The sequence below is a fragment of the Astatotilapia calliptera genome, chromosome 12 (assembly GCF_964374335.1).
Source record: "Astatotilapia calliptera chromosome 12, fAstCal68.1, whole genome shotgun sequence".
NCBI lineage: Eukaryota > Metazoa > Chordata > Actinopteri > Cichliformes > Cichlidae > Astatotilapia > Astatotilapia calliptera.
The window spans coordinates 22,468,132-22,491,614 of NC_137433.1; the positions used below are offsets into that span (position 1 = coordinate 22,468,132).

The 23,483-nt window shown below is 40.7% G+C and overlaps 1 protein-coding gene and 1 long non-coding RNA gene across 2 annotated transcripts; both read left to right on the top strand.

The window, feature by feature from the left end:
* The first annotated feature begins 4,461 nt into the window (after positions 1 to 4,461).
* LOC113033321 (beta-1,3-galactosyl-O-glycosyl-glycoprotein beta-1,6-N-acetylglucosaminyltransferase-like) lies at positions 4,462 to 7,489 on the top strand. The gene is made up of 2 exons (XM_080308901.1): positions 4,462 to 4,764; positions 7,031 to 7,489. Exons 1-2 carry the CDS (start codon positions 4,462 to 4,464, stop codon positions 7,487 to 7,489), a joined length of 762 nt encoding a protein of 253 aa, XP_080165027.1.
* Positions 7,490 to 20,499: 13,010 nt separating this feature from the next.
* LOC145432387 (uncharacterized) lies at positions 20,500 to 21,751 on the top strand. Its single transcript, XR_013912663.1, has 2 exons — positions 20,500 to 20,600; positions 20,983 to 21,751. It is a non-coding gene; the product is annotated as an uncharacterized LOC145432387 (long non-coding RNA).
* The last annotated feature ends 1,732 nt before the right edge of the window (positions 21,752 to 23,483 follow it).

The window sequence follows — 23,483 nt, forward strand, 5'->3', positions numbered from 1 at the left end:
CTCAAATGAGGCAGTGGTGGAGGAACACAGAGTGGCGGAGTTTGAAATATTACTCTTTCTGGGTCACAAAATAAACTTTTAAGATATTTTCATGCGAGAATGGTGTTGTGTAAACTTCTAATATCTGCTCGATTTATCAAGACATCACATATTTGCATAAGTGCTCTAACGTTTTGAATGTTGCATATAATTATATTTTTGCTTGATGCATAAAGTTAAAAGATTAAAACTAATAAAACAAGTTTTAAAAAGAGACGTTTCCATTTGATTACATTTTGTATGATGGATTATGCAGAAAAAGTAGAATTGGGCTGAAAGATCAATTGCTTTATCAACTATTCAGGTTGTAAATCGTGTTTTTAAAAAGTAACTAAGTAATTAATTACTTTTGAAAATAAGTAATCAATAAAGTAATGGGTTTACTTTTTTGGGGGAAGTAATCAGTAATTATTTATTGATTATTTTTTTCAAGTAACTTGACCAACACTGGTCATGAGGAGAACAAATCAGGGAGTGCAAAGTCAAAAGCATGGCTCTTTACCTGCGTCATTATTCAACTAATCAGATAGATGCACATTCTCATATAAAACTTTGTGTAAAGCTAAGGCTACGTTCACACTGCAGGTCTTAATGCTCAATTCCGATTTTTTGATCAAATCCGATTTTTTTGTCTCCTCGTTCACACTACAAATAAAATGCGACAGCAAACGCGCTCTAGTGTGAACGCTCAAAGCGGCCCGCATGCGCAAAAGAAGATGTCACACACAACGCGCTCTGTTTAGACCAAGAACAAACAGTATTGTTTGACTGATGGCCCTTAATATAAAGACTTCGGACTTTACGTTTCCCAATTTTTGCTTTAAGTTATTTTGTTATTTACATAATAATGTAAATAACCTAATAATGATCCTTATTGCTGTTTTAGAGAGGAGCGGTGCTTCAAAGGATAGCTGCAGATTTCTGTCAGAATCTGCAGATTATACAGTACAAATAAAATGTTTACGTTGTCTTCCCAACAGTTTCACTGACATCTACACTGGATGGCTAGGAAGCGTTCGCGATGTCTTCTCGGGCGCTGATAATTGGCTTCAGTCTTGTGTCGGTGACGTAAAAGGCGGATTTAATGCGACTTGACCGTTCAAACAGCAGTCGCTTTCTAAAACATCGGATATGTATCGGATTCAGTACCACATACGAAAGTGACCCAGATCGGATTTGAAAATATCGGATTTGCGCCGTTCACACTGTCATAGCATGATCGGATATGGGTCGCATAGGGTCAAAAAAATCGGATTTGATGCGCTTTCGCCTGCAGTGTGAACGTAGCCTAAGATAGATTACTCTCTTTTTGGGAAGTTGGCTGCAGCTAACTGCTTGCAGACTGTGGCTGTCTAAACAGAAGAGATCATGTAAATGCTCATTTTGGATCATCCAGTGCTTTAATATATCCACCAAAAGATGAAGTGTTTCGACAGGTGATTTCTAAAGGTGTATAAATGATCACGCTAACACAAGCAAGGAGCTTTATGACAGCACTCTCTGAGATGAAAGGACAACATATATATATATATATATATATATATATATATATATATATATATATATATATTAGGGGTGCAACGATACACAAAATTCACGGTTCGGTTCGGTTCGATACTTTGGTGTCACGGTTCGATATTTTTTCGATACAAAAAAAAATGTTCATGCCTTTTTAATTTGTCATTTATTAAAATTATAAATATATATTTTAACTCAAAAGTACAGTTTTAAAATTTAACCCTAACCCTTGTGCGTGTTTTTTATTTTGACAGCGAATGCGCACCTGCGGACAACTTATGTGCAGCCCTGGTTATTTAGCTCATCATATCGCAGCCACAGAAATTCTTTTGTCCATGGAACCATAAAGCTGCACTTTCTTTTTGCCTTATAGTCTGATTTGTCATAACTTTTCCGTTTTGCGGTAAGCTTTTCTTTGGCTGTCACTTCTTCACCCTGACCTGTCTTATTTGGCTCAGCAGAACTGAAATATAAATCCTGCTGCTTTTACACACGCACTCACATAAGCTCAGCGATTCTCTGCGCGATCAACCTCTCACATGTTTAAGCTTGCTGCGGGAGATTTCACTTGTCATGTTTGCATAGTAAGCTAACGATTAATAAGACAATGTCAGAGGAATTGGTGCACAAATTATCATCACTCACCAATCAGTGCTGTCGCTCTCTATACACAGTTCACGCGATTGCAAAGTGAAAGCAAAAAACAAGCGCAAATTCAAACGCAATTTCAATATGTCACATATTGACAGTGGCTCACCGATGCCAATGACATAATTACCCAGCTACATTTCCGAAAGAATGCAAAAGCATTGACATATATTTTTCCTTCCTACGATAGGCCGACGGGCAGGGCAGAGATAGATTTTGGTAGCCCGACTGGAAAAATCTCTAGCCCCAGGACGTCGGGCTAGCGATTTTGCGAGCCCTGTATCTGATTGAGGAATCACTCATCTTTGGAAAAGAGAGTTTATTACAGAGAAATGTCTCTTTCCAAAATAAAAGCTATACTATCCGCTTCTTCTGGGCTATATTCTCAGCAGCATATTAAACATATCAGGTCCCCATAAGGAGAATCCTGTGCTAACGGCTGTCTAAATGACTCGGCTAAAGTTTGTAGCATGCATGCTTGTTGTTTTTGTCTTTGCACTAGGATGATGTCGGCCTAAATGTGCAGTCATATTCGTTGTGTTCCCACTAGTGCTTTCAGGTTAACCTCGTTAAAATGACCTTAACGCCACAACACGGCAAATCTCCGTTAACGAGCTACCCCTGATAGCCCCGTGCATGGAGCTAGACAGCCAACACGTTAACGAGCTAACTGCGCTAACACGCTAGCTCCCACCCATGTAATTGAGCATTGCGTGGCACATCCAACATACTGTTTTACTTTAGTCCATGAGCGCTTACCTTCAGGGTCATACGTCACATGAAAACCAAAATAATTCCAAACGCCAGATCTGAATGAGGGTGGGGGAGGTTCAATTTGCCATGTTGCAAGGAGAGCTTAACTTCTGTCACGCTAGCTTGCCCTGTGCTCTTCCTTCTGACTATGCTGTCTGTGTGGAGCGCTCAGTGGATCTGCGCTCGACAGTGCAGCCTAGGCGGAGTAATCGAACGCAGATTCACTGAGCGCTCCACACAGACAGCATCGTCAGAAGGAAAGTTGATAAAATAAATTACAAATGTTGTATTGTTCGATACATATGCGTACCGAACCGAAAGCACTGTATCGAACGGTTCAATATCGATACGAATATCGTTGCACCCCTAATATATATATATATATATAGACAGACAGCATCGTCAGAAGGAAGAGCGCAGGGCAAGCTAGCGAGACAGAAGTTAAGCTCTCCTTGCAACATGGACCTCCCCCACCCTCATTCAGATCTGGCGTTTGGAATTATTTTGGTTTTCATGTGACGTATGACCCTGAAGGTAAGCGAGTCATGCACTAAAGTAAAACAGTATGTTGGCTGTGCCATGCAATGCTCAATTACATGGGTGGGAACTAGTGTGTTAGCGCAGTTAGCTCGTTAACGTGTTGGCCGTCTAGCCCCATGCACGGGGCGATCGGCGGTAGCTCGTTAACGGAGATTTGCCGTGTTGTGGCGTTAAGGTCATTTCAACGAGATTAACCTGAAAGCAGTAGTGCAGGAACACAACGAATATGACTGCACATTTACGCCGACATCATCCTAGTGCAAAGACAAGTGGAAGCAGAAAAAAAACAAGCAAGCATGCTACTAACTTTAGCCGAGTCATTTAGACAGCTGTTAGCACATGATTCTCCTTATATGTTTAATATGCTGCTGAGAATATAGCCCAGAAGAAGCGGATAGTATAGCTTTTATTTTGGAAAGAGACATTTCTCTGTAATAAACTCTCTTTTCCAAAGATGAGTGATTCCTCAATCAGATACAGGGCTCGCAATATCGCTAGCCCGACATTTAGATATATATCTATATATATATCTAAATATATATATAGGTATGTATATGTATACACACACACACATATGCACCCCAATTTTTCCAATTATTTATTGAAATTTAAGTCATTCAAGTCCAATGAATAACTTGAAAAAAGGTCAGTGGTGAACTGCCCCCACTCTGTTTGCATAAAAGCAGTGGTTGAGCATACTGTGGTATCACACCTTTGTGATCACAATTTACAATAAAAAAATGGAAAAATTGGGGTGTTCTAAATATGTCATTTAATTTGATAATGTTATTATCTAAAGTACTACTTTTGAAGAGTATCAGCAAAAACATTTTACAAAGTGAATTAAATCCTTTTTATCTTTAGTTGCAGAACTTTGAGCATCTACTGCGAGCTATCTACGCACCTCAAAATATTTATTGTGTCCATGTGGACAAAAAAGCACCGGCCTCAGTCTTTGCTGCCATGAATGCCATTACTTCCTGTTTCCCAAATGTGTTCATGGTCAGCAAGACTGTGGATGTGGTCTACGCTGGATGGACACGTGTACAGGCTGATCTTAACTGCATGGCTGATCTCTATAACACCAGTACAACATGGAAATACTTCATCAACCTCTGTGGTCAGGATTTCCCTCTAAAAACTAACTTGGAAATTGTGCAAGCTTTGCGTTCACTGAAAGGAGGTAACAGTTTGGAGTCGGAAGAAATGCCTCAAGGAAAGAAGAGGGTGATGAATGTTTACCAAGTAGTTGATGGACAAATCCAGGTACTTCTTTGGATATTTCTTGTAATGTATGATGTAGCTATTATCCAGAGGTGTGGACTCGAGTCACATGACTTGGACTCGAGTCAGACTCGAGTCATTAATTTTATGACTTTAGACTTGACTTGAAAAAATGTTCTAAGACTTGTGACTTGACTTGGACTTTTACACCAATGACCTGGGACTTGAATTGGACTTGAACCGGTTTACTTGAAAAGACTTGATATTTTACCCCAAATATAAAATTTAACATGCATATTATATAGAGATTGAAAATGTGACGTCATTCACGGGTAGAACCGCAAAGGATTCTGGGAACTCGTGGCAAGAGGTACTAGCGCACGCAGGCTTTCAATTGAAATCAGTTACACAGCGATAAAAAGAAACACAAAAATGTCAAGAAGCCGTTGTATTATTAACTGCAATAGCCGGTCGCATGACAGCCACGGGAAGCCGACGGGTAAAGAGATCGGTTGTTATCGGATTACGTCGTTGAAGAGAAATTGTTCGAGCCATGTTTCCGAAGTAACAAAGATGCGACTGGATTGCAGCCATTCAAAGATCAAATATAACGTCCCAGAACACTCCAGCTCACAGGTTAGTCTGCTCCAAGCATTTCCACAAAGGTCAGTCTGCTGTTGTAGTTAATGCGTCATTTTCATAACATAATTGGTGATATAGGTTACAAGCAAGTCTGGCGCTGAACAGAAATTGTCGCGCTATGCTCCTTTGTTTATTGTGCATAAATAGTGAATTGTCCTGACACAATATTGTGTTTCGCTTCTGTTATTATGGTACATTGACAAAAACATATACTTTTATTCACAGGGTAAAACAGTTGTTTTGTATCACTAATTTCCCAGTGCGATTACAGCATACAATATTATTGTCACTGCTACATTTCTGTGATGCTACCAGAAATTATTTCCACTACTAATTAATTACCATTGAGCTCAAAGGTCCTATTAATAAACGGTTAACGAATGTGTATTTATGACAACGATTTGTGAGACTGGTAAACTTATGATACGTACGATGGTCTTTACTTTCTACACGGTGCATTTCAAGGTCCTGCACCCATCCGTCGGTAAACTGTACCTGGGCTTGTTGCAGTGACCTGAAGTTACTAAACTTCACGAGTGTATGCACTCACTCCAAGAAGCGTATAATTATAAATATGCATATAAATATGCTACGATGAGATAGCTGACTTCATCTAACTAGCAAATGTTTTCCAGGCTACGTTGGTGATGCAGTTTTTTTTAATGTGTATGATATTTTTGTCATGCGATTTAAAAGCCGGTCCTACAAGCGCATCCAAGAACAACATGCAGCTTATCTCAGAACTGTCGATGAAAATTATTCTTGGAGCTAGGTTTAATTGAGCTGCATTTTATAGAGGTGCAATTTCACAATTTGTGTATATTTTCTAAGTTCACTATTTTGTCATGTGTTGAGAAAAACACAGATTTAAAAATTACATGGTCTAATATTTACATTTAGCATATAACTGCAACATGCTTTTTTCGTTTTTTTTTAAAGACTCGAAAGGACTTGAAATTCAAAATTTCAGACTTGTGACTTTACTTGGACTTTTACACCAGTGACTTGAGACTCGACTCTGACTTGCCTGACATTACTTGAGACTTGACTTGAGACTTGAGGATAAAGACTTGAGACTTACTTGAGACTTGCAAAACAATGACTTGGTCCCACCTCTGCTATTATCAATAGAATATGCACTCACTCAAAGATAATTATAAATATGAGCGTGGTGAAGTTGGGCAGCACGCTAACGTATTTTGTCCCTCTGTGTGCTCATAAGGGTCTGACACTTTCACTGGTTTGATTTTTTTCCTCGTATCTTTTCTTTGACTTTTCATTAAGTCTGTCTTTGTACGGACCGGCATTGTTCTCCTTCGTTTTGTACATACCTTTTTGGGGGGCAAAGAAAAAGCAAGAATTTATTGGAACCGAAGAATGAACGTTTTGCGGTGCTGCAAATGCTTGCATTTGATGCAGGTACTTGGATTGTTTTGCCACGAGTTACCGGCATGCAATGCGCGAAAGTCACGTAGTCTGTCAATCTCTATAGTCTTTGCATTTGTAAAAACCTTCAATTCAGATTGACTTACCATCATATTGTGTGTGAATGTGTGCGTGAATGGGTGGATGACTGGATATGTAAAGCGCTTTGGGGTCCTTAGGGACTAGTAAAGCGCTATATAAATACAGGCCATTTACCATATTAACTTTTCAATTGTCCCAGCCAACAGGAAAAACAAAGGATCCAGCTCCCTTTAATCTGCCCATACTATCAGGAAATGCCTACATTGTGGTCAACCGAGGTTACATTCGCAGTGTGTTGGAAGACGAGCGAATACAGGCCCTCATTGAGTGGGCCAAAGACACCTACAGTCCTGATGAGTTTCTGTGGGCAACAATACAACGAATGCCTGGTGTTCCTGGCTCATCGTGGCCCAACAGTAAATTCGATATTACTGACATGAATGCAATTGTACGGCTCGTGAAGTCGCAGTGGCACGAGGGGTCAGAGCGTTCCTTGCAAGCAGTATACCCAGAATGTAAAGGCCATCATGTCAGATCAATATGTGTGTATGGTGCTGGAGACCTGCAGTGGTTGATTGAACAGCATCACCTTTTTTTGCCAATAAGTTTGATGCAGACAGAGATCCCATTGCTGTCTACTGCTTGGAGAAATATCTGAGACACAAGGCACTGACTGAGTTAGTTTAGGTGAAGTGTTTATTATCTATTATAAATTAATATTAAAAAACTATAAACCCAACCTAACTATAAACATATTCTTTCAATGTTCATTTTAAATTAGCATGCCATTATGTATATTTATATATACTGTAAGCAGACTATCATTGCCATTTTACCATGGCATGTGAGAGGTTCATAACCGAAATCCCAAAAAACTAATTTAAGCATTCCACCTGAGAAAATATTTTAATCCATTTAGTTTATTAGTGCTATTCAAAATTATTTTGGTTTTGGCTGTGATTATAGTTAAGGAAAAAACACAAGGAAAACTTGCAAGAAAGTTGATTGCAGTCTATGTAGAAAAAAAGGCTGGGTGAATTATTTAATTTCCAGAAAAACTACAGCCTTAAACATAAGTCAAACTCACCTCAGTACATGTGACCAAAAATACTCTGAACTATGTGCCTCTGTAGCTTGCATAGGTACAAACAGAAAATATGTACAGTATCAAGATATTCTGTTCAATTACATTCAGTTTTATTTACATAGCATTACCGCAAAAGTTGCAATATTAGAAAGACAACCCCCTATGAGCAAGCACTGGCAACACCAGGAAGGAAAAACTCCTTTTTAACAGGAAGAAATAGAAACAGGCTTAGGGAGGCCTAGCCATCTTCTGTGTTCTGTTAGCACATTCTTTTGTTTGTGTGTGTGCGCGTGTGTGTCACAGTAATTTCAAAGTAAAGTCATGAAACATTTTAGAATTCATTTTAAAATCTTTGTACTGACTAGAGATGGCACGATACCACTTTTTTATGTCCGATACCGATATTATAAATTTGGATATCGGTCGATACCGATATGAATCCGATATAGTGTGTTTTTTAATCATTAAAACTGTTTTTTAATATCTTGCTGCATTTTGTATAAGTTCAAACTCAAGTTTATAAAAAACACACTAAAGCTATTCTGTTATACCTGTATGCAAAAAATACACTGCACCCAAAATATTTCATAGTTCAGCAAAACTGATCAATCTAATAAACTTAAACCATCCTCCCTATTCTGGTATTTTAAAGAGTAAGCAACCTAACTAATAGCGTTGCAAACTCCCAGCAAAAAAAAAATTTAAAAAAAGGGAACCACCCCCCACCTCATGATGCTTAATCGACGTAATCAACTTTAATTTGATGCAGGGTGAAAAAAAATGCACAGAAATGAATTATTTTTCAAGAATAATTAAATAGATTCAACATCTTTCTTCAACAAAATTGCAGACTGCACAGATGGACTTTCAAGTATTAGACTCAATACTTGAAATGTGCAATTCACTTGTATTTTTATTTTTATTCCTATTTATTCTATTTATCCCCTTCGTATATTTTATTTATATTGTCTCTGTATTTATATATATATATATGTGTGTGTGTGTGTGTGTGTGTGTGTGTGTGTGTATTATATATATATATATATATAATATTCTGTAACTCTGTAACTTCTGTCGGTGCTGTGCTTTTTTGGAAATCGAATTTCCCAGAGGAACCCACCCGAGGGATTAATAAAGTTCTATCTAATCTAATCTAAAGATGGTACCTTCCCAAAGGAAAAAGTACTGTAGCGGGTCAGGGCTGTTCGGGGTTCTGTTTTTACAGTTATGTTTTGTTTATGTTACCATAGTGACGGGTGACGCCCTCTCGCTGCGACGGTGTGTCCTTCCGGGGTCAGAGGGCGCCCTGCGTGTTGTTGTTGTTGTTGCTGTGCTGTGCTGTTGCCGCGCTGAGCAGTTAGCTAGTGGCAGTGTTCTCCTGGCAGATGTAAATAAATGGCTGTGCTCCCTGGCTAAGAGGGCGGGGGAGCAAGACCGAACGGAATTCTGTCTCCTCCTTTTATGAGCTCGCCACAGTACTATAGCTTACTAGGGTATATTAGACTTAATAGTTACTACACTCAACAAAAATATAAACGCAACACCTTTGTTACTGCTCCCATTCCCCATGGGATGGACGTAGAGACCTAAAATTCATTCCAGATACACAATATAACCATCCCTCCCAAACAGTGGTCACAAATCAGTCCAAATGTGTGGTAGTGGGCACATCTGCCATATTGAGATAATCCATCCCACCTCACAGGTGTGCCACATCAGGATGCTGATCTGACATCATGAGTAGTGCACAGGTGTACCTCAGACTGCCCACAACAAAAGGCCACCCTGGAATGTGCAGTTTTTTGCGCTATTGGGGGTCTGGGGACCCAGAACCGGTCAGTATCTGGTGTGACCACCATTTGCCTCATGCAGTGCAACACATCGTCGCATGGAGTCTATCAGATTGTCAATTGTGGCCTGTGGAATGTTGGTCCACTCCACTTCAATGGCTGTGCGAGGTTGTTGGATATTCGTGGGAACTGGTACACGCTGTCGTATACGCCGGTCAAGCACATCCCGAACATGCTCAATGGGTGACATGTCCGGTGAGTATGCTGGCCATGCAAGAACTGGGACATTCTCAGCTGCCATCTGCCCTGAACAATGTGAACCATGATTCATCCGTGAAGCGCACACCTCTCCAACGTGCCAGACGCCATCGAATGTGAGCATTTGCCCACACAAGTCTGTTACGGCGACGAGCTGGAGTCAGGTCAAGACCCCGATGAGGACGACGGGCATGCAGTTGAGCGTCCCTGAGACGGTTTCTGACAGTTTGTGCAGAAATTGTTTGGTTGTGCAAACCAATTGTTCCAGCAGCTGTCTGGGTGGCTGGTCTCAGACGATCTTGGAGGTGAACCTGCTGGATGTGGAGGTCCTGGGCTGGTGTGGTTACACGAGGTCTGCGGTTGTGAGGCCGGTTGGATGTGCTGCCATATTCTCTGAAACGCCTGTGGAGACGGCTTATGGTTGAGAAATGAACATTCAATGCATGGGCGACAGATCTGGTTGACATTCCTGCTGTCAGCATGCCAATTGCACGCTCCCTCATTGCTTGTGGCATTTTGCTGTGAGACAAAACTGCACATTCCAGGGTGGCCTTTTGTTGTGGGCAGTCTGAGGTACACCTGTGCACTACTCATGATGTCAGATCAGCATCCTGATGTGGCACACCTGTGAGGTGGGATGGATTATCTCAATATGGCAGATGTGCCCACTACCACACATTTGGACTGATTTGTGACCACTGTTTGGGAGGGATGGTTATATTGTGTATCTGGAATGAATTTTAGGTCTCTACGTCCATCCCATGGGGAATGGGAGCAAAAACAAAAGTGTTGCATTTATATTTTTGTTCAGTGTATATACAGTAATGGACTTCTATACATTTTACATCAGATTAAAACTTTGGGTGTAAGATTCGGATAATTATTTATTAAAAGCTCGACATTTTAAATGAGAATAAGAAAGAAAAGTATGTCTTTGTGCCCCCTTTTCCCTGTTCATGCCCTATCGGCCCCTCTGGCTAAACTTTGCTAGATCTGCCCCTGCACAGTTACCAGCCGTCAGCTACGTAGAAAAGGATCCTGGTGTAGAAAGTAATATTTACGGAAGCGTAGAGTTGCAACCCAGGCAAAAGAAAAATAGAAGTATATCACGTTATAACGTGAAAAGTTTATTGTTCTAACAAGATACATTTCATGTTTGTACAAAATAATATTTATATTGTACGAACGTGATAATTTTATTGTACGAACGTGATAATTATGTATATTGTAATAACGTGATATTATGTTGTACAATCATATGACCCCCTATGAGCAAGCACTTTGGCGACAGTGGGAAGGAAAAACTCCCTTTTAACAGGAAGAAACCTCCGGCAGAACCAGGCTCGGGGAGGGGCGGCCATCTGCTGCGACCGGTTGGGGTGAGAGAAGGAAGACAGGATAAAGACATGCTGTGGAAGAGAGACAGAGGTTAAAAATGACTCCAAGGTTCCTCACAGCGTTACTGGAGGCCAAGGTAATGCCATCCAGAGTAAGAATCTGGTTAGATACCATATTTCTAAGATTTTCAGGGCCGAGTACAATAACCTCAGTTTTATCTGAATTAAGAAGCAGAAAGTTAGCGGCCATCCAGGTCTTTATGTCTTTAAGACATTCCTGCAGTTTAACTAATTGGTGTGTGTTATCTGGCTTCATGGACAGATAGAGCTGGGTGTCATCAGCATAGCAGTGAAAATGTATGCTATGTCTTCTAATGATACTGCCTAAGGGAAGCATGTATAATGTAAACAGAATTGGTCCTAGCACTGAACCCTGTGGAACTCCATAATTAACCTCAGTGTGTGAAGAGGACTCTCCATTTACATGCACAAATTGGAGTCTATTAGATAGATATGATACAAACCACTGCAGTGCAGTACCTGTAATACCTACACCATGTTCTAATCGCTCTAATAGGATATTATGGTGAACAGTATCGAACGCTGCACTGAGGTCTAGCAGGACAAGCACAGAGATGAGTCCACTGTCAGAGGCCATAAGAAGATCATTTGTAACCTTCACTAAAGCTGTTTCTGTGCTGTGATGAGCTCTGAAACCTGACTGAAACTCTTCAAATAAGCCATTCCTCTGCAGATGATCTGTTAGCTGTTTGACAACTACTCTTTCAAGGATTTTTGATATGAAAGGAAGGTTGGAGATTGGCCTATAATTAGCTAAGACTGCTGGGTCTAGAGATGGCTTTTTGAGTAAAGGTTTAACTACAGCCAGCTTGAAGGCCTGTGGTACATAGTCGATTATTAGAGATAGGTTGATCATATTTAAGATCGAAGAATTAATTAATGGCAGGACTTCTTTGAGCAGTTTTGTAGGAATGGGGTCTAAAAGACACGTTGATGGTTTGGAGGAAGTAATTAGTGAAGTTAACTCAGAAAGATCAATTGGAGAAAAAGAGTCTAACTTAACATCAATGGTACTAAGAGTAGCTGTAGATAATATTACATCTGTGGGATGATTATTGGTAATTTTTTCTCTAATGATAAAAATTTTATTTGTGAAGAAGTTCATGAAGTCGTTACTAGTTAACGTTAAAGGGATTGTTGGCTCAAAAGAGCTCTGACTTTTTGTCAGCCTGGCTACAGTGCTGAAGAAAAACTTGGGGTTGTTCTTATTTTCTTCAATCAGTGATGAATAGTAAGATGTTCTGGCTTTGTGGAGGGCTTTCTTATAAAGCAGCAAACTATTTCTCCAGGCTAAATGATAATCCTCTAAATTTGTGACACGCCATTTCCTCTCCAGATTACGAGTCATCTGCTTTAGGGTACGTGTTTGAGAATTATACCACGGAGTCGGGTACTTCTGATTAGAGACCTTAGTTTTCACAGGAGCTACAGTATCCAGAGTCGTACGTAGTGAGGAGGTGAAATTATTAACAAGATAATCGACCTCTGTTGGGGTAGCGTTCAGATAGCTGCTCTGCTCTGTGTTGGTACAGGGCATTGAAGATGTTAACATTGGGTGGATTATATTCTTAAACTTAGTTACAGCGCTTTCAGAAAGACATCTACTTTGATAAAATCTACTCTCCACCGCTGTGTAATCAATTATTGTAAATGTAAATGTTATCAGGAAATGATCAGACAGGAGAGGGTTTTCAGGAAACACTGTTAAATGTTCAGTTTCTATGCCATATGATAAAACAAGATCTAGAGTGTGATTGAAGTGGTGGGTGGGTTCTTTTACATTTTGAGAGAAACCAATTGAGTCTAATAACAGATTAAATGCCATGTTGAGGCTGTCATTTTTAGCATCTACATGGATGTTAAAATCACCCACAATAATTATTTTATCTGAGCTCAGAACTAAATTAGATATAAAGTCTGAGAAATCAGACAGAAACTCTGTGTAAGGCCCAGGTGGACGATAGATGATAACAAGTAAGACTGGTTTTTGAGTTTCACAGCTGGGGCGGACAATGTTAAGCATCATGCTTTCAAATACACTATAGATATTAAAATGAGTTATAATATGGTAATATATATAGTAGTAATATATTGCTATATAATAATATAATAATATATTATAACACTAACTGTTCCAACATTCATCCTCCCCTGTCTCTTCCAGCTCTTCAGTGTCTTTCCCAAGCACGTTATTTATTAGATCACCAAACATTAGCTACAGTTATTTTCGGTTTGTATTGACAGCTCTTACTTGTCTCATTTCTTAAGTACTTTCCCTCTGACAATATTCATATGTGAACAGCCACAAGTTTAGTTGTTTTAAAATTCAAACCAATCATTTTAGAGGTCTGGGAGTTTTGTCACCATTCTTTGCTGAATGAAACAAACCACAAGAGGGTGACTCAGGACCTATCCTTTAACAAACCAGGGCCCTTGTAGAACAGTTTTATAATCTGCAATTTAAAATGTAAACAGTATGATGTCTGGTATTTATTACAAAGTAATTTTTTTTTTTTTAAATTTAGATTCAACATTTTAATATGAAAATACATTCAAATTGCAAAATACACTCAATGTATAGATCACAGAAAAACATATATTAAGGATCTACAATTTCACAACCCTCCCCCCAGCAATAGCAATGAAAATATTAGTAGTACTCTGTAAACTTTGCTGACATAAAGTGGAAAACTTGGTAACATAACATAATGTTTGGTTGTTGTTAACTGAGAACGCCTTGGTATTCCCCCGGATAAGCTGGAGGAGGTGGCTGGCGAGAGGGAGGTCTGGGCCTCTTTGCTTAGGCTGCTGCCCCCGCGACCCGGCCCCGGACAAAGCGGATGAGGATGGATGGATGGATGGATGGATGGGTTGTTAACTGATTTTGGATGCACTGATACGAAAAACCAGTTCAGCCAGTTTTACATTGTTAAGAGATTCCCCTTATCTACTGTATAGCGCTGCTTTACATGTACATTACATAAATTCAAATGAATACTATTTTTATTAACAGGAAGATAACATGCTCTTTGATGGACTCATCTACCTCCTTCTCTATATAACAGATAAGCTCCCGCCCTGTTGTGACTCCAAGTTGTGACTCCAAGCAGTTAAAAATGGAGTGGATGGATTGATGGATGGATCAAAAATAAAGGTATAAAATATTTAAGTTTATAATAGAAACAGGTTAGAGTCATACAATCCTTTTGTCCTGTTTTCAGATGTATTTACTGTGCGATGACAGTGGCATTTCTTTATGGTGGAGAGAGGAACCCTCTGGCGCTAAAGCGTATCTTTTCAGAATAAAAGCATGTCATTTCAATTAATAGTTGTATACTTATTCCTGCATGCTAGATAAGTTTCACTCTTGGAGTCAAGTCTGCATGGCAATAATACAATAATGGGCAGTTGCCCATTCTATAGAAAAAATATTTCTGTTTGCTATAAGCAAACACCTAACACTAACCCTTGCTATAAGACCTCCTCAGTATGTGGTTATTTAACACACTTTTTTGATGGCTACAGAACCTGAAGTGTGGAAAAGGTTTGTCTGTTTAAAACATTTTTACTCTGAAAAAGGCTGACAGGAAGTCTTCAGTTGGCAGGTGTCTCACCTGTAGGCTCCTTTTAGACCTGAAGAACAAAAAGGTGCCAGGCACGCTTGACACATGGGAAAACTTAGAAGGAGTGCTAGAGCAAACTATAAATATAACATAAAAAGGATTGTCTGTGACAAGAAAAATCCCAGGTAGGAAGTATTCCCCATTTTCCTTTTCCTTTTGTATGTTGCCTAAAACTATTGAATTTAAAGTTTAATGTTAGTTGTTGTTCTAAATCCAAGATTTTTCAGTATTGCTCCAGATTAAATTAAATACACTTTTATCAAACTTTTAAAATGGAAATGTTGAATATCAGCTCACAGATTTAGTTTTGAAAATAAACTAAAAGAAGAATTTACATTTAAGTCAAGTCAAGGACATTTTAAACAACTTTAAACAGCCTTAGTTAAACGAAGTGCTGTACAGGATGTACAAAAATAAACTATACATAACATTAACTAAATCTTCTGCTTTGCAAACCTACGGTAAGTGCTCTGACAGGAGTCCAGAGTTTTTGATACTCTTTAAAACAAGTAAAAACATTTTCTAATGTAATCACACCATTTCTTTCCTGTCAAGAGGAGAGCTGCTGCTGATGGCTGATTAGTTCAGATTTAGCCAGTTTACGTCTAATTATGATTGTATATCTCTAAGAAAGTTCACCAGTGCCTGAATAGAAGCATAGGTGTTGATTTGCATAGGTAAATATATCAGTAGTCATCTGCACAGCAATGAAAGCAGATATTATGCCTTTCAGAAACTGACCTCGAGGGAAGCATATAAAAAGATAAGATAAGATAAGATAACCTTTATTAGTCCCACACGTGGGAAAGAAGCGAATGGGGGAAAAGCTTAGTTTTACAGGCCTATACTAGAAGAAGAAAGAAGAGAAAAGAAAGAAGAAATGATGAACACTTTTATCTACAAATAGTAGAAAATATTTAAAAAACCAAAATGTTTATCTGAAATAGAATACGTGGCATATCTTTTTCCTCTGAGTCATTTCTGGTTGCAGAAATGTTAGTAAAATAGTGAATAGAATGTAGTTGCAGAACAAAGTTTAGCATTTTTGCTATTTTGTGTTACGAAATTCAAAAAGGATATGTTAGGTGAAAATAAAACATACAGTTCTATTTATTTAGTATTTTAGTATTTATTTATTTATTGTCATTGTCAAGAACAATGAAATTGCGTTTGGGGCTTCCATACAACCCCAAAAAAAGAAGAAAATAATAAATACCCCTTAAAACCCAAGTGTACATATTTAACCCAGTGTGACTCCAATGCAATAAGACAATCCTTAGCAATAATGTTCGTAGAAATTCAGACAAAGACCTGAGAAACATGACAAAATACAACAATGCAACCCATTGCAGGGGGAAGAGGAATAAAGATATGATGCACCATAAAGATATGATGCACCATAAAGATATGATGCTCGTAAAAGGGAAAGAAAGCTGCTCACTGACTTTTCTGTAGGAAAAACATCTTAGAGCTCATATTAGAGCTCAACCACCAAGTGTGGTTCAATTTCTTACTCTTAAAACCCCCAAATTACTATCCAAAATATACAGAATGCTTTCTAAAACAGATGAATCAATATCACTTCCTATTGCAAAATGGGAAGCGGATTTATCAGTTAACTTAGACCTAAACTTCTGGTCTCAGATTTGCTTAAAAACCTTTCATCTAATTAGAAATCCCAGTCTTCAATTAATTCAATACAAAATATTACATAGAGTGCACTATACAGGTCATCGGATGTTCAAGATGGGCTTTACGTCTACCAACAACTGCTCACACTGCCAAACCAATTTACCGGACAATTATATCCATGCTCTTTGGTTCTGTCCACCAGTTCAGAAGTTTTGGCGCGAAATATGTGAAGACTTATCAAAGTGTCTGAAATGTAACATTCCAACTTCCCCCTTAGTGTGTTTGTTGGGCAGCTTAGATAATGTCACTTCAGAAAAGAATATCGCCCATATGGTTTTCACTGCCCTATGCATAGCCAAGAAAACAGTCCTCATGAACTGGAAACATAAAAATAATCTTAATTCTAACCAATATAGAAATTATCTATTAGATTACATTAGTCTTGATACAGCCTCTGCCACCACATCAGATCAATTGCTCTGGGCTCCTTTGATCAGCTCCATCACCTAGTGGGGGTGGAGGGGTCTTAGTTTGGTCCCGCCTTCACTGTTGTGATTGGTGTGGGGGTAGGGACAGGCCTAGGGCGTCGGGGGGTTCCCCGGAGGCATCTTCCTTGGGGGGCTCAACCCGGGGTAGCGGTCATGTCCGGTTAGGGGCTCTGTTGGCTCTCAGGTGACTGTTTCCTCGTGGCTGCGTGCAGCGGGGCTAGGGGAGGGTCTGTGCTGACGGACGTGGGTTACTGACCTGGTAGCCTGGCTGCCCCTGGGTGGGTCCGGGATGGGCTTGAGGTTCTGGGGGCGCTCCGTCTCTGGGCTGGGGCCCTGGCCGGGCCTCGGGGGCTTGGGTCCTGGTTGGTGTGTTGCCGGGGTTGTGGGCGGGTGGGTGCATGGGGGCCCAGCCCTGGCGCAGGGTGCCGCCGGTGCGTCGAGCCACCTGGGGGGCTCTTCAACTGGTGGGGGAGATTGTCACATCTTGCAGGAGCTTTCCTCTTCTCAGGAACTCTCTCTGCAGGAAGGGGAGATACAGGAGAGGTGGAGGAAGATCTCAGCCTGGGTGTCTATTGTCCTATGTAGTGTGGAAGATGAGTGGATGGTGGGGTGGGTGCAGTTTTCTCTGTGGTGGGGTTGGGTGGACTGTCCCGGGTTCTGTGGGGCCGGGAGGCGCTGCTGCACTGGGCCCTGGTCTGGATGGGCCTGGGCCCCCTTTCCCTGGCGGGTCGCGGAGTATGGGGGTGCCTACTGGGGTCAGCGGGGGAGCTGGCCCCAGGGAGGGGTCACTTGCCCCTCCCTTCCTTCCCTCCCCATCTCCAGCTGCCTCCCTCTTCCCGCTCCACCACAACCACCCACACATGCAGGGCCTTGGAGTAGGGGTGTGTCACCAGGGTGCAGAGGAGGCTACCCCCCCCCCCCCCCCTCTGTCCCCTTCTGGCTGCCTCTACCTCAATTTTATCCCACAACTTAGACATTCACATTACTCACTCTCATTACACATACATACATGATCTTGGGGGTGGGCACGCTACACGGACTCCAAAAGACCATCAGGGTGTACACCTCACCCCTGGCGTTGTTGCCCACCCCTCAATTTTAAATACACGTAGACATTGAGGGCTAGCAGGAGGGACTATGCGCTTACCTGCTGCTCTCTGGCAGGTAGCTCCATGCCCTCCTGGGTTTTAAATGCACCTTAGAACACACATGCATCAACACTACAATGAGCGGGTGGAGGGAGGTTTGGAGTCTTCTCCCACCCCCATTCTCTGCGGCCTGCTGGAGCGGGGAGGCTAGGAGGAGGAGTTGGCCGTCCGACTGCGGTCTGGAGTGTGGGGCCTCCCTGCTGCTGCGGAGTCGGGGCGGTCTGCCTCTCCCCACCGCAGGGAAAAGGGTAACACCACCTGGGTCTGGGTGCAGTTCCCCCCTCCAGGGGCAAGGGTACCTAGACCCGGTTCGTAGAGTACGCTTGGGGAGTGTGATCGTGTGTACAGCGTCTCTTCATGTCTGTCTCCACGTTGGTTGAGTGTGGAGTAAGTGCATATGAGAGCATGAGGGTGGGAATGGATGTTTGTGTCTGTGTGTGCCTGTATGTCTGTGTCTATATGTCAGGTTGGGTGTCAGGCGCCACCTCTCCGGGGACATCTCAGGCCCTCCAAGGTTTGGAGGTCTATCTCCACCCACCACCACTTCCCCTGCCAGTGGCGGACTCCCTCAGACATCGGTGCGTTGGTGGTTCTTTGTGTCTGGGGATGGGCATCCAGGTACACACCGGCTCACTCCTTGGTGGCCGCTTATCGGGGCCTGGAGCCTGGGGCTCGCTCGGGCCACTTCGGAGGTGGGGTGCCCCCGGCCTCTCGGCCTGGGGCTCGGTCACTCAGGCGCTGCTGGCTGCCGGCGGAGCTCACGGGCGCGTCACTGCAACCCCCCCTGGCTTCTGCTCCGCGGCTGCTGAGTGAACCCTCATCTGGGACTCTCCTCAGCTCTTTCTGGGACAGTGGTGCGGCTGCCCCTCAGAGAGTGATATTATACCCCTTATGTCAAACTGAGTGATTTATGGCCCCCCTAATTGATTTATGACCCCTAATAAATTATTCATGAGCTCCGGAAGTAGGAAGTAATTAAGTAATAAAAATATGATACTCATAAAATTATGATATTCATAAAAATATGATATTCATAAAAATATAATTGATTATTTAGAAAGTTTCTTATATATCAAAATAGCATTCTTTTATTTCTTTAAGCAATTAAATATATTTTTTTTTTATGCTCAAAAAACGCCATCTGGTGGCGGGTCAGTGTGTGTGTGTGCGCGCGCCCGCGCGCGCCCGCGGGGGCGCACCCGTGTCTCCGGACCGTGCTCTCTCGGGCTGCGTGCTCATGTGTTTAAAAATGTATTAAACCATATTAAAATTGTTTAGTTAAACTTGTGCTTTTGTAACGTTCAGTATGGCCACAAACACATGCTGCATGCCTTGGGGGAAAACTTTATTTCAATTTATATGCATTTGTAGATTTAGAATAAAACTCATACTCAGAAAAAACTCGCGATCCCCTAACCCTAACCCTCCTTAGAAACATAAGCAGGGAAAACTCCTTAAAAAACCCTCCGCGTTTTCTCCAAAACCCTACAATAACTTGTTAGGGTGCCCCCTCTATTCCCAAAACCTTATATTCGATAACAGGGGAAATCCTGAAAAAATCCTTAGTCTTTTTTCTCAAATTCAGCGCTCCGCGGCTCCCTTCATGCTCAGCCAAACAAAGCCAAAACTCCTTTAAAAAAAAATTTCTCCGCGATTTCTCCAAAACCCTAGAATAACTTGTTAGCTACCCCTCTATTCCCAAAACCTTATATTCGATAACAGGGAAAATCCTTAGTCTTTTTTCTCAAATTCAGCGCCCCGCGGCTCCCTTCATGCTCAGCCAAACAAAGCCAAAACTCCTTTTAAAAAATTCTCCGCGATTTCTCCAAAACCCTAGAATAACTTGTTAGCTACCCCTCTATTCCCAAAAAAAAAAAGCGCTATAATCCAAAAACATTGGGAAAGCTCCTCTTACTAGCAAGCTCTAAAATTCAACCCACACTCTAAGTTCTACCTCGCTCTTAATCTCCGATCCACAACTTCTTGCAGAGCACAATTTTTTCCTGCTTGTTCGCTCCCCGCTCTGCTCCCGAATGCGCTGCTTACTTCGTTGAAAATTCCCCCCTTAGACCAACTCCGCCTCACTGCGCCCCGCTGCCAATCACATAACCCTTGCACCGCTCCCTTTGCACCCCGGTTAGCCAATCGGCTCCAGGTCTGATTTTACGATCTCCCGCTGAGGTTAAGACTATCGTCGAACCCCCAGAAGACATCTGACTTCAGAGTATCAACAACTGGCGCCGCTCAGACTGCTTGCGAGTTCGCATAGGGAGCGGCCGATTTCAACAGCAACTTGCGTCTCTTTCCTTATCCGCATATCATTCGGTAAGTGTTAATCTTCCTCCCTAACTACATTTTTGCATTTTCCTTTTTACCATTCTGTCAATCCTTTCATTTAAAAAAATAAATAAATATCACAATGGTTTGTAACAGGTACAATACACCATCCATCCATCCATTCGCCTCCACTTATCCTTTTCTCAGGCTCGCGCGGTGCGCTGGAGCCTATCCCACGTACAATACACTTTAAAATATATATAAGCTCCACTTTTAACTCCCGTAAAGGTTTATACATTACATGTCTACATCACCTATCATGGCCTCATCGGGTATCTCATATCATCTTGTTATTGTTATGTTATGCTCCTTTGATATTTTGCTAGTTTGCGTGTTTTAAAACTCTTTTTGTTTTTCTTTATATTTTTAGACCCAGATGTGTTAACCTGATCCCTGCGAAACACCAGCTCTGCGTGGATTTTGACCGCGAGTGACCGGATGTTGTTTCCGGCCTGAGGTTGCCTGAAATGCCGTGAGGCTCGTTTGAAAGATTGCGCCCGAGACCAACTCCGCCTCCAAGGCATGCCTAACTTTAGCTGCCACCAGTGAGATATCAGAGCCGGGCTCCACATATCCAATCAGGAGCACGAGCAAGACAGCTTTTGCAGACTCTCCAGAAATATACAAGTCCTTACCAACTGCTCTGCGACCCAGTGTTTCTGGTCCCCTCACTAACATCGCTTTTTGAGATATTTTTTATGAACCACCAAAAAAGCAATTTTACCCCACAGACTGGGTCTGAGGGCAGCAGCGGGGACAAATGATTGTAATGAAGCGACGGACATTTCATGGCTGGTCTTGCATAATCGTGAGTTATTATGTCATATGGTGATAAGTACATAGTTTTGCAAGAGGCATACAAGCACTGTGGAAAAAGTAATCATAAAACTGTTTTTGTGAACACCCTACGTTATGCTTTAAAAAATGTGATACATGTAATGTGATCATCAAAGAACATGATTTTTAAAAAAAAAAAACTTTTATTCTTATGCTTTTAAAGTATGTCAGATTATCTTAAAACACTTATTTGTATGTTATAATGTTTTTCTTACACCATGTGTAATTTTTATAGACACCTTATTCATTGTATCAATGTGTAATTATGTATCTTTGATAAATAAATAAAATATTTAATCTTGTATTTGTGTACTTTCTGGTGATTCAATAAAAAATTAGTCACATATCGCTCTGATAAACACAGATGGCTGAAAGAAATGTTTGATGGAACAAAGGAAACAAGTGTCTTGCTGCTAAACTTTTAAGTCACCATGGTTTAAATGAGAAAGTCTGTATGTAAAACATGAAAAACTCCATATCAGTGATATCTACAAAGGTGTACTCATTTCTTTGTAATGGTACTTTACTGTTCCAATGAAACAAAAAGAAAATCTCATTTTTAAAGTACATTTTTCGGCCACCCTGACCTATTTTCAGGGGCAAGAATGTTGATGTTAGACTGTGTTTTAAATCAGGTTGTGATCTTAAACTAACTATCACAGCACTGATTTCAGTTGTAATGTCAATTAGAATCCCAATTTGGCTTTTCTCCAGTCAGTGTTATGGTGAAATTTAACTTGTTCTTTTGTGTAATTGCACATGGCCCAGCAAAGGACCCCTTAGTAAACTGTACAGCATAAGTTTTCAATTCACTTTTGTCAGAAAACTTCACAGTATGAGAAGTTACAGCACAGTTTCTCCAAACGTGTGGTTCTTTTTCAGCCAGCGTGCTTTTAGAGCATCTACATTAGCTCATGTAGTAAAAGTACAATCAGTAAGTGTACTTTAACATTTGAGATTCCGAGTCACTCTTGCTTAGATCATGTGAACTATATCATGAACCTTTTTTTTGTATAATGCATCAAACGTGTTCAAATCAGTTTATTTTCAATTTATTTTAACTAATCTAGAGACAAGCAACTCCTTTTTAGCTTCTGTTATGTATTTACCTCTCACACCTTAATCTAGATGTTAGTGTTCTCAGAGTTAACATGTCTCATGTTGCCATGTTGTATTTCTAATACCCAGCCTCAGTGTTCGCCCTGTTGACCCTCAAATCCAAACACCAATGATCTAGATATTCACAACATTCATAAGGAGATTCTTAAGGTCTTAAGTTTTGTTGTTTTTATGTTTTACAAAAAAAAAACTTCACATTTTTTATATTTTTAAACGAAAGTGACATGCAAGGATATTTTTCTTTAGTGATGTTGCTTCAGCAATCTCAAATACTAATTATTCTGGGAATTTTTATGGTCAAACTATGTGATTTTCCAAATGTGTGTGTGTGGAGTAAAATGACCTTGTTCTTATGATGTTGTCACCGTGAATCATTTAGGATTAACAACACAAATTGTATCGATAGCAGAAACAGTCTTATAACTTATAATTCTCACACGTTACCGCTAGTTTTACAAACGCAGTCTTCTTCAGCTCTGTTTATGTAGCTTTTATGAAACTGATTTTCCATAGTACAAGTAGAATTTAATTTTTCTTTGCTCTCCAGTATAAATGCAATAATTTGCAGGCTTTTTACTGAAACTCTCACAATGCAACACTCAATGCTCAGAGCTTCGTATATCAACAGCTCTGAAAATATCTTCTTTTTTAAAGTAATGTAGGACAGGATCTCTCACTCTCTGTGTCTCAAAAAAAACCCAACTAAACTGGCAATCACCACTAAACAAATGAAAGTAGTTTATGGCTTTTTTATCAGCTGCATTTCTTTCATTTATGTATTGATCCCATTGTTTATTGGTAATGCTTTTAGGTCACTGTTTTAGCATGTCTGCCTCACACTCCATTTAAACAGTTTAACAGATAGTGGGTTCTGGTAAGGAAGTTGGGGGGAAGCAGACAACTCCACAGGAAGAG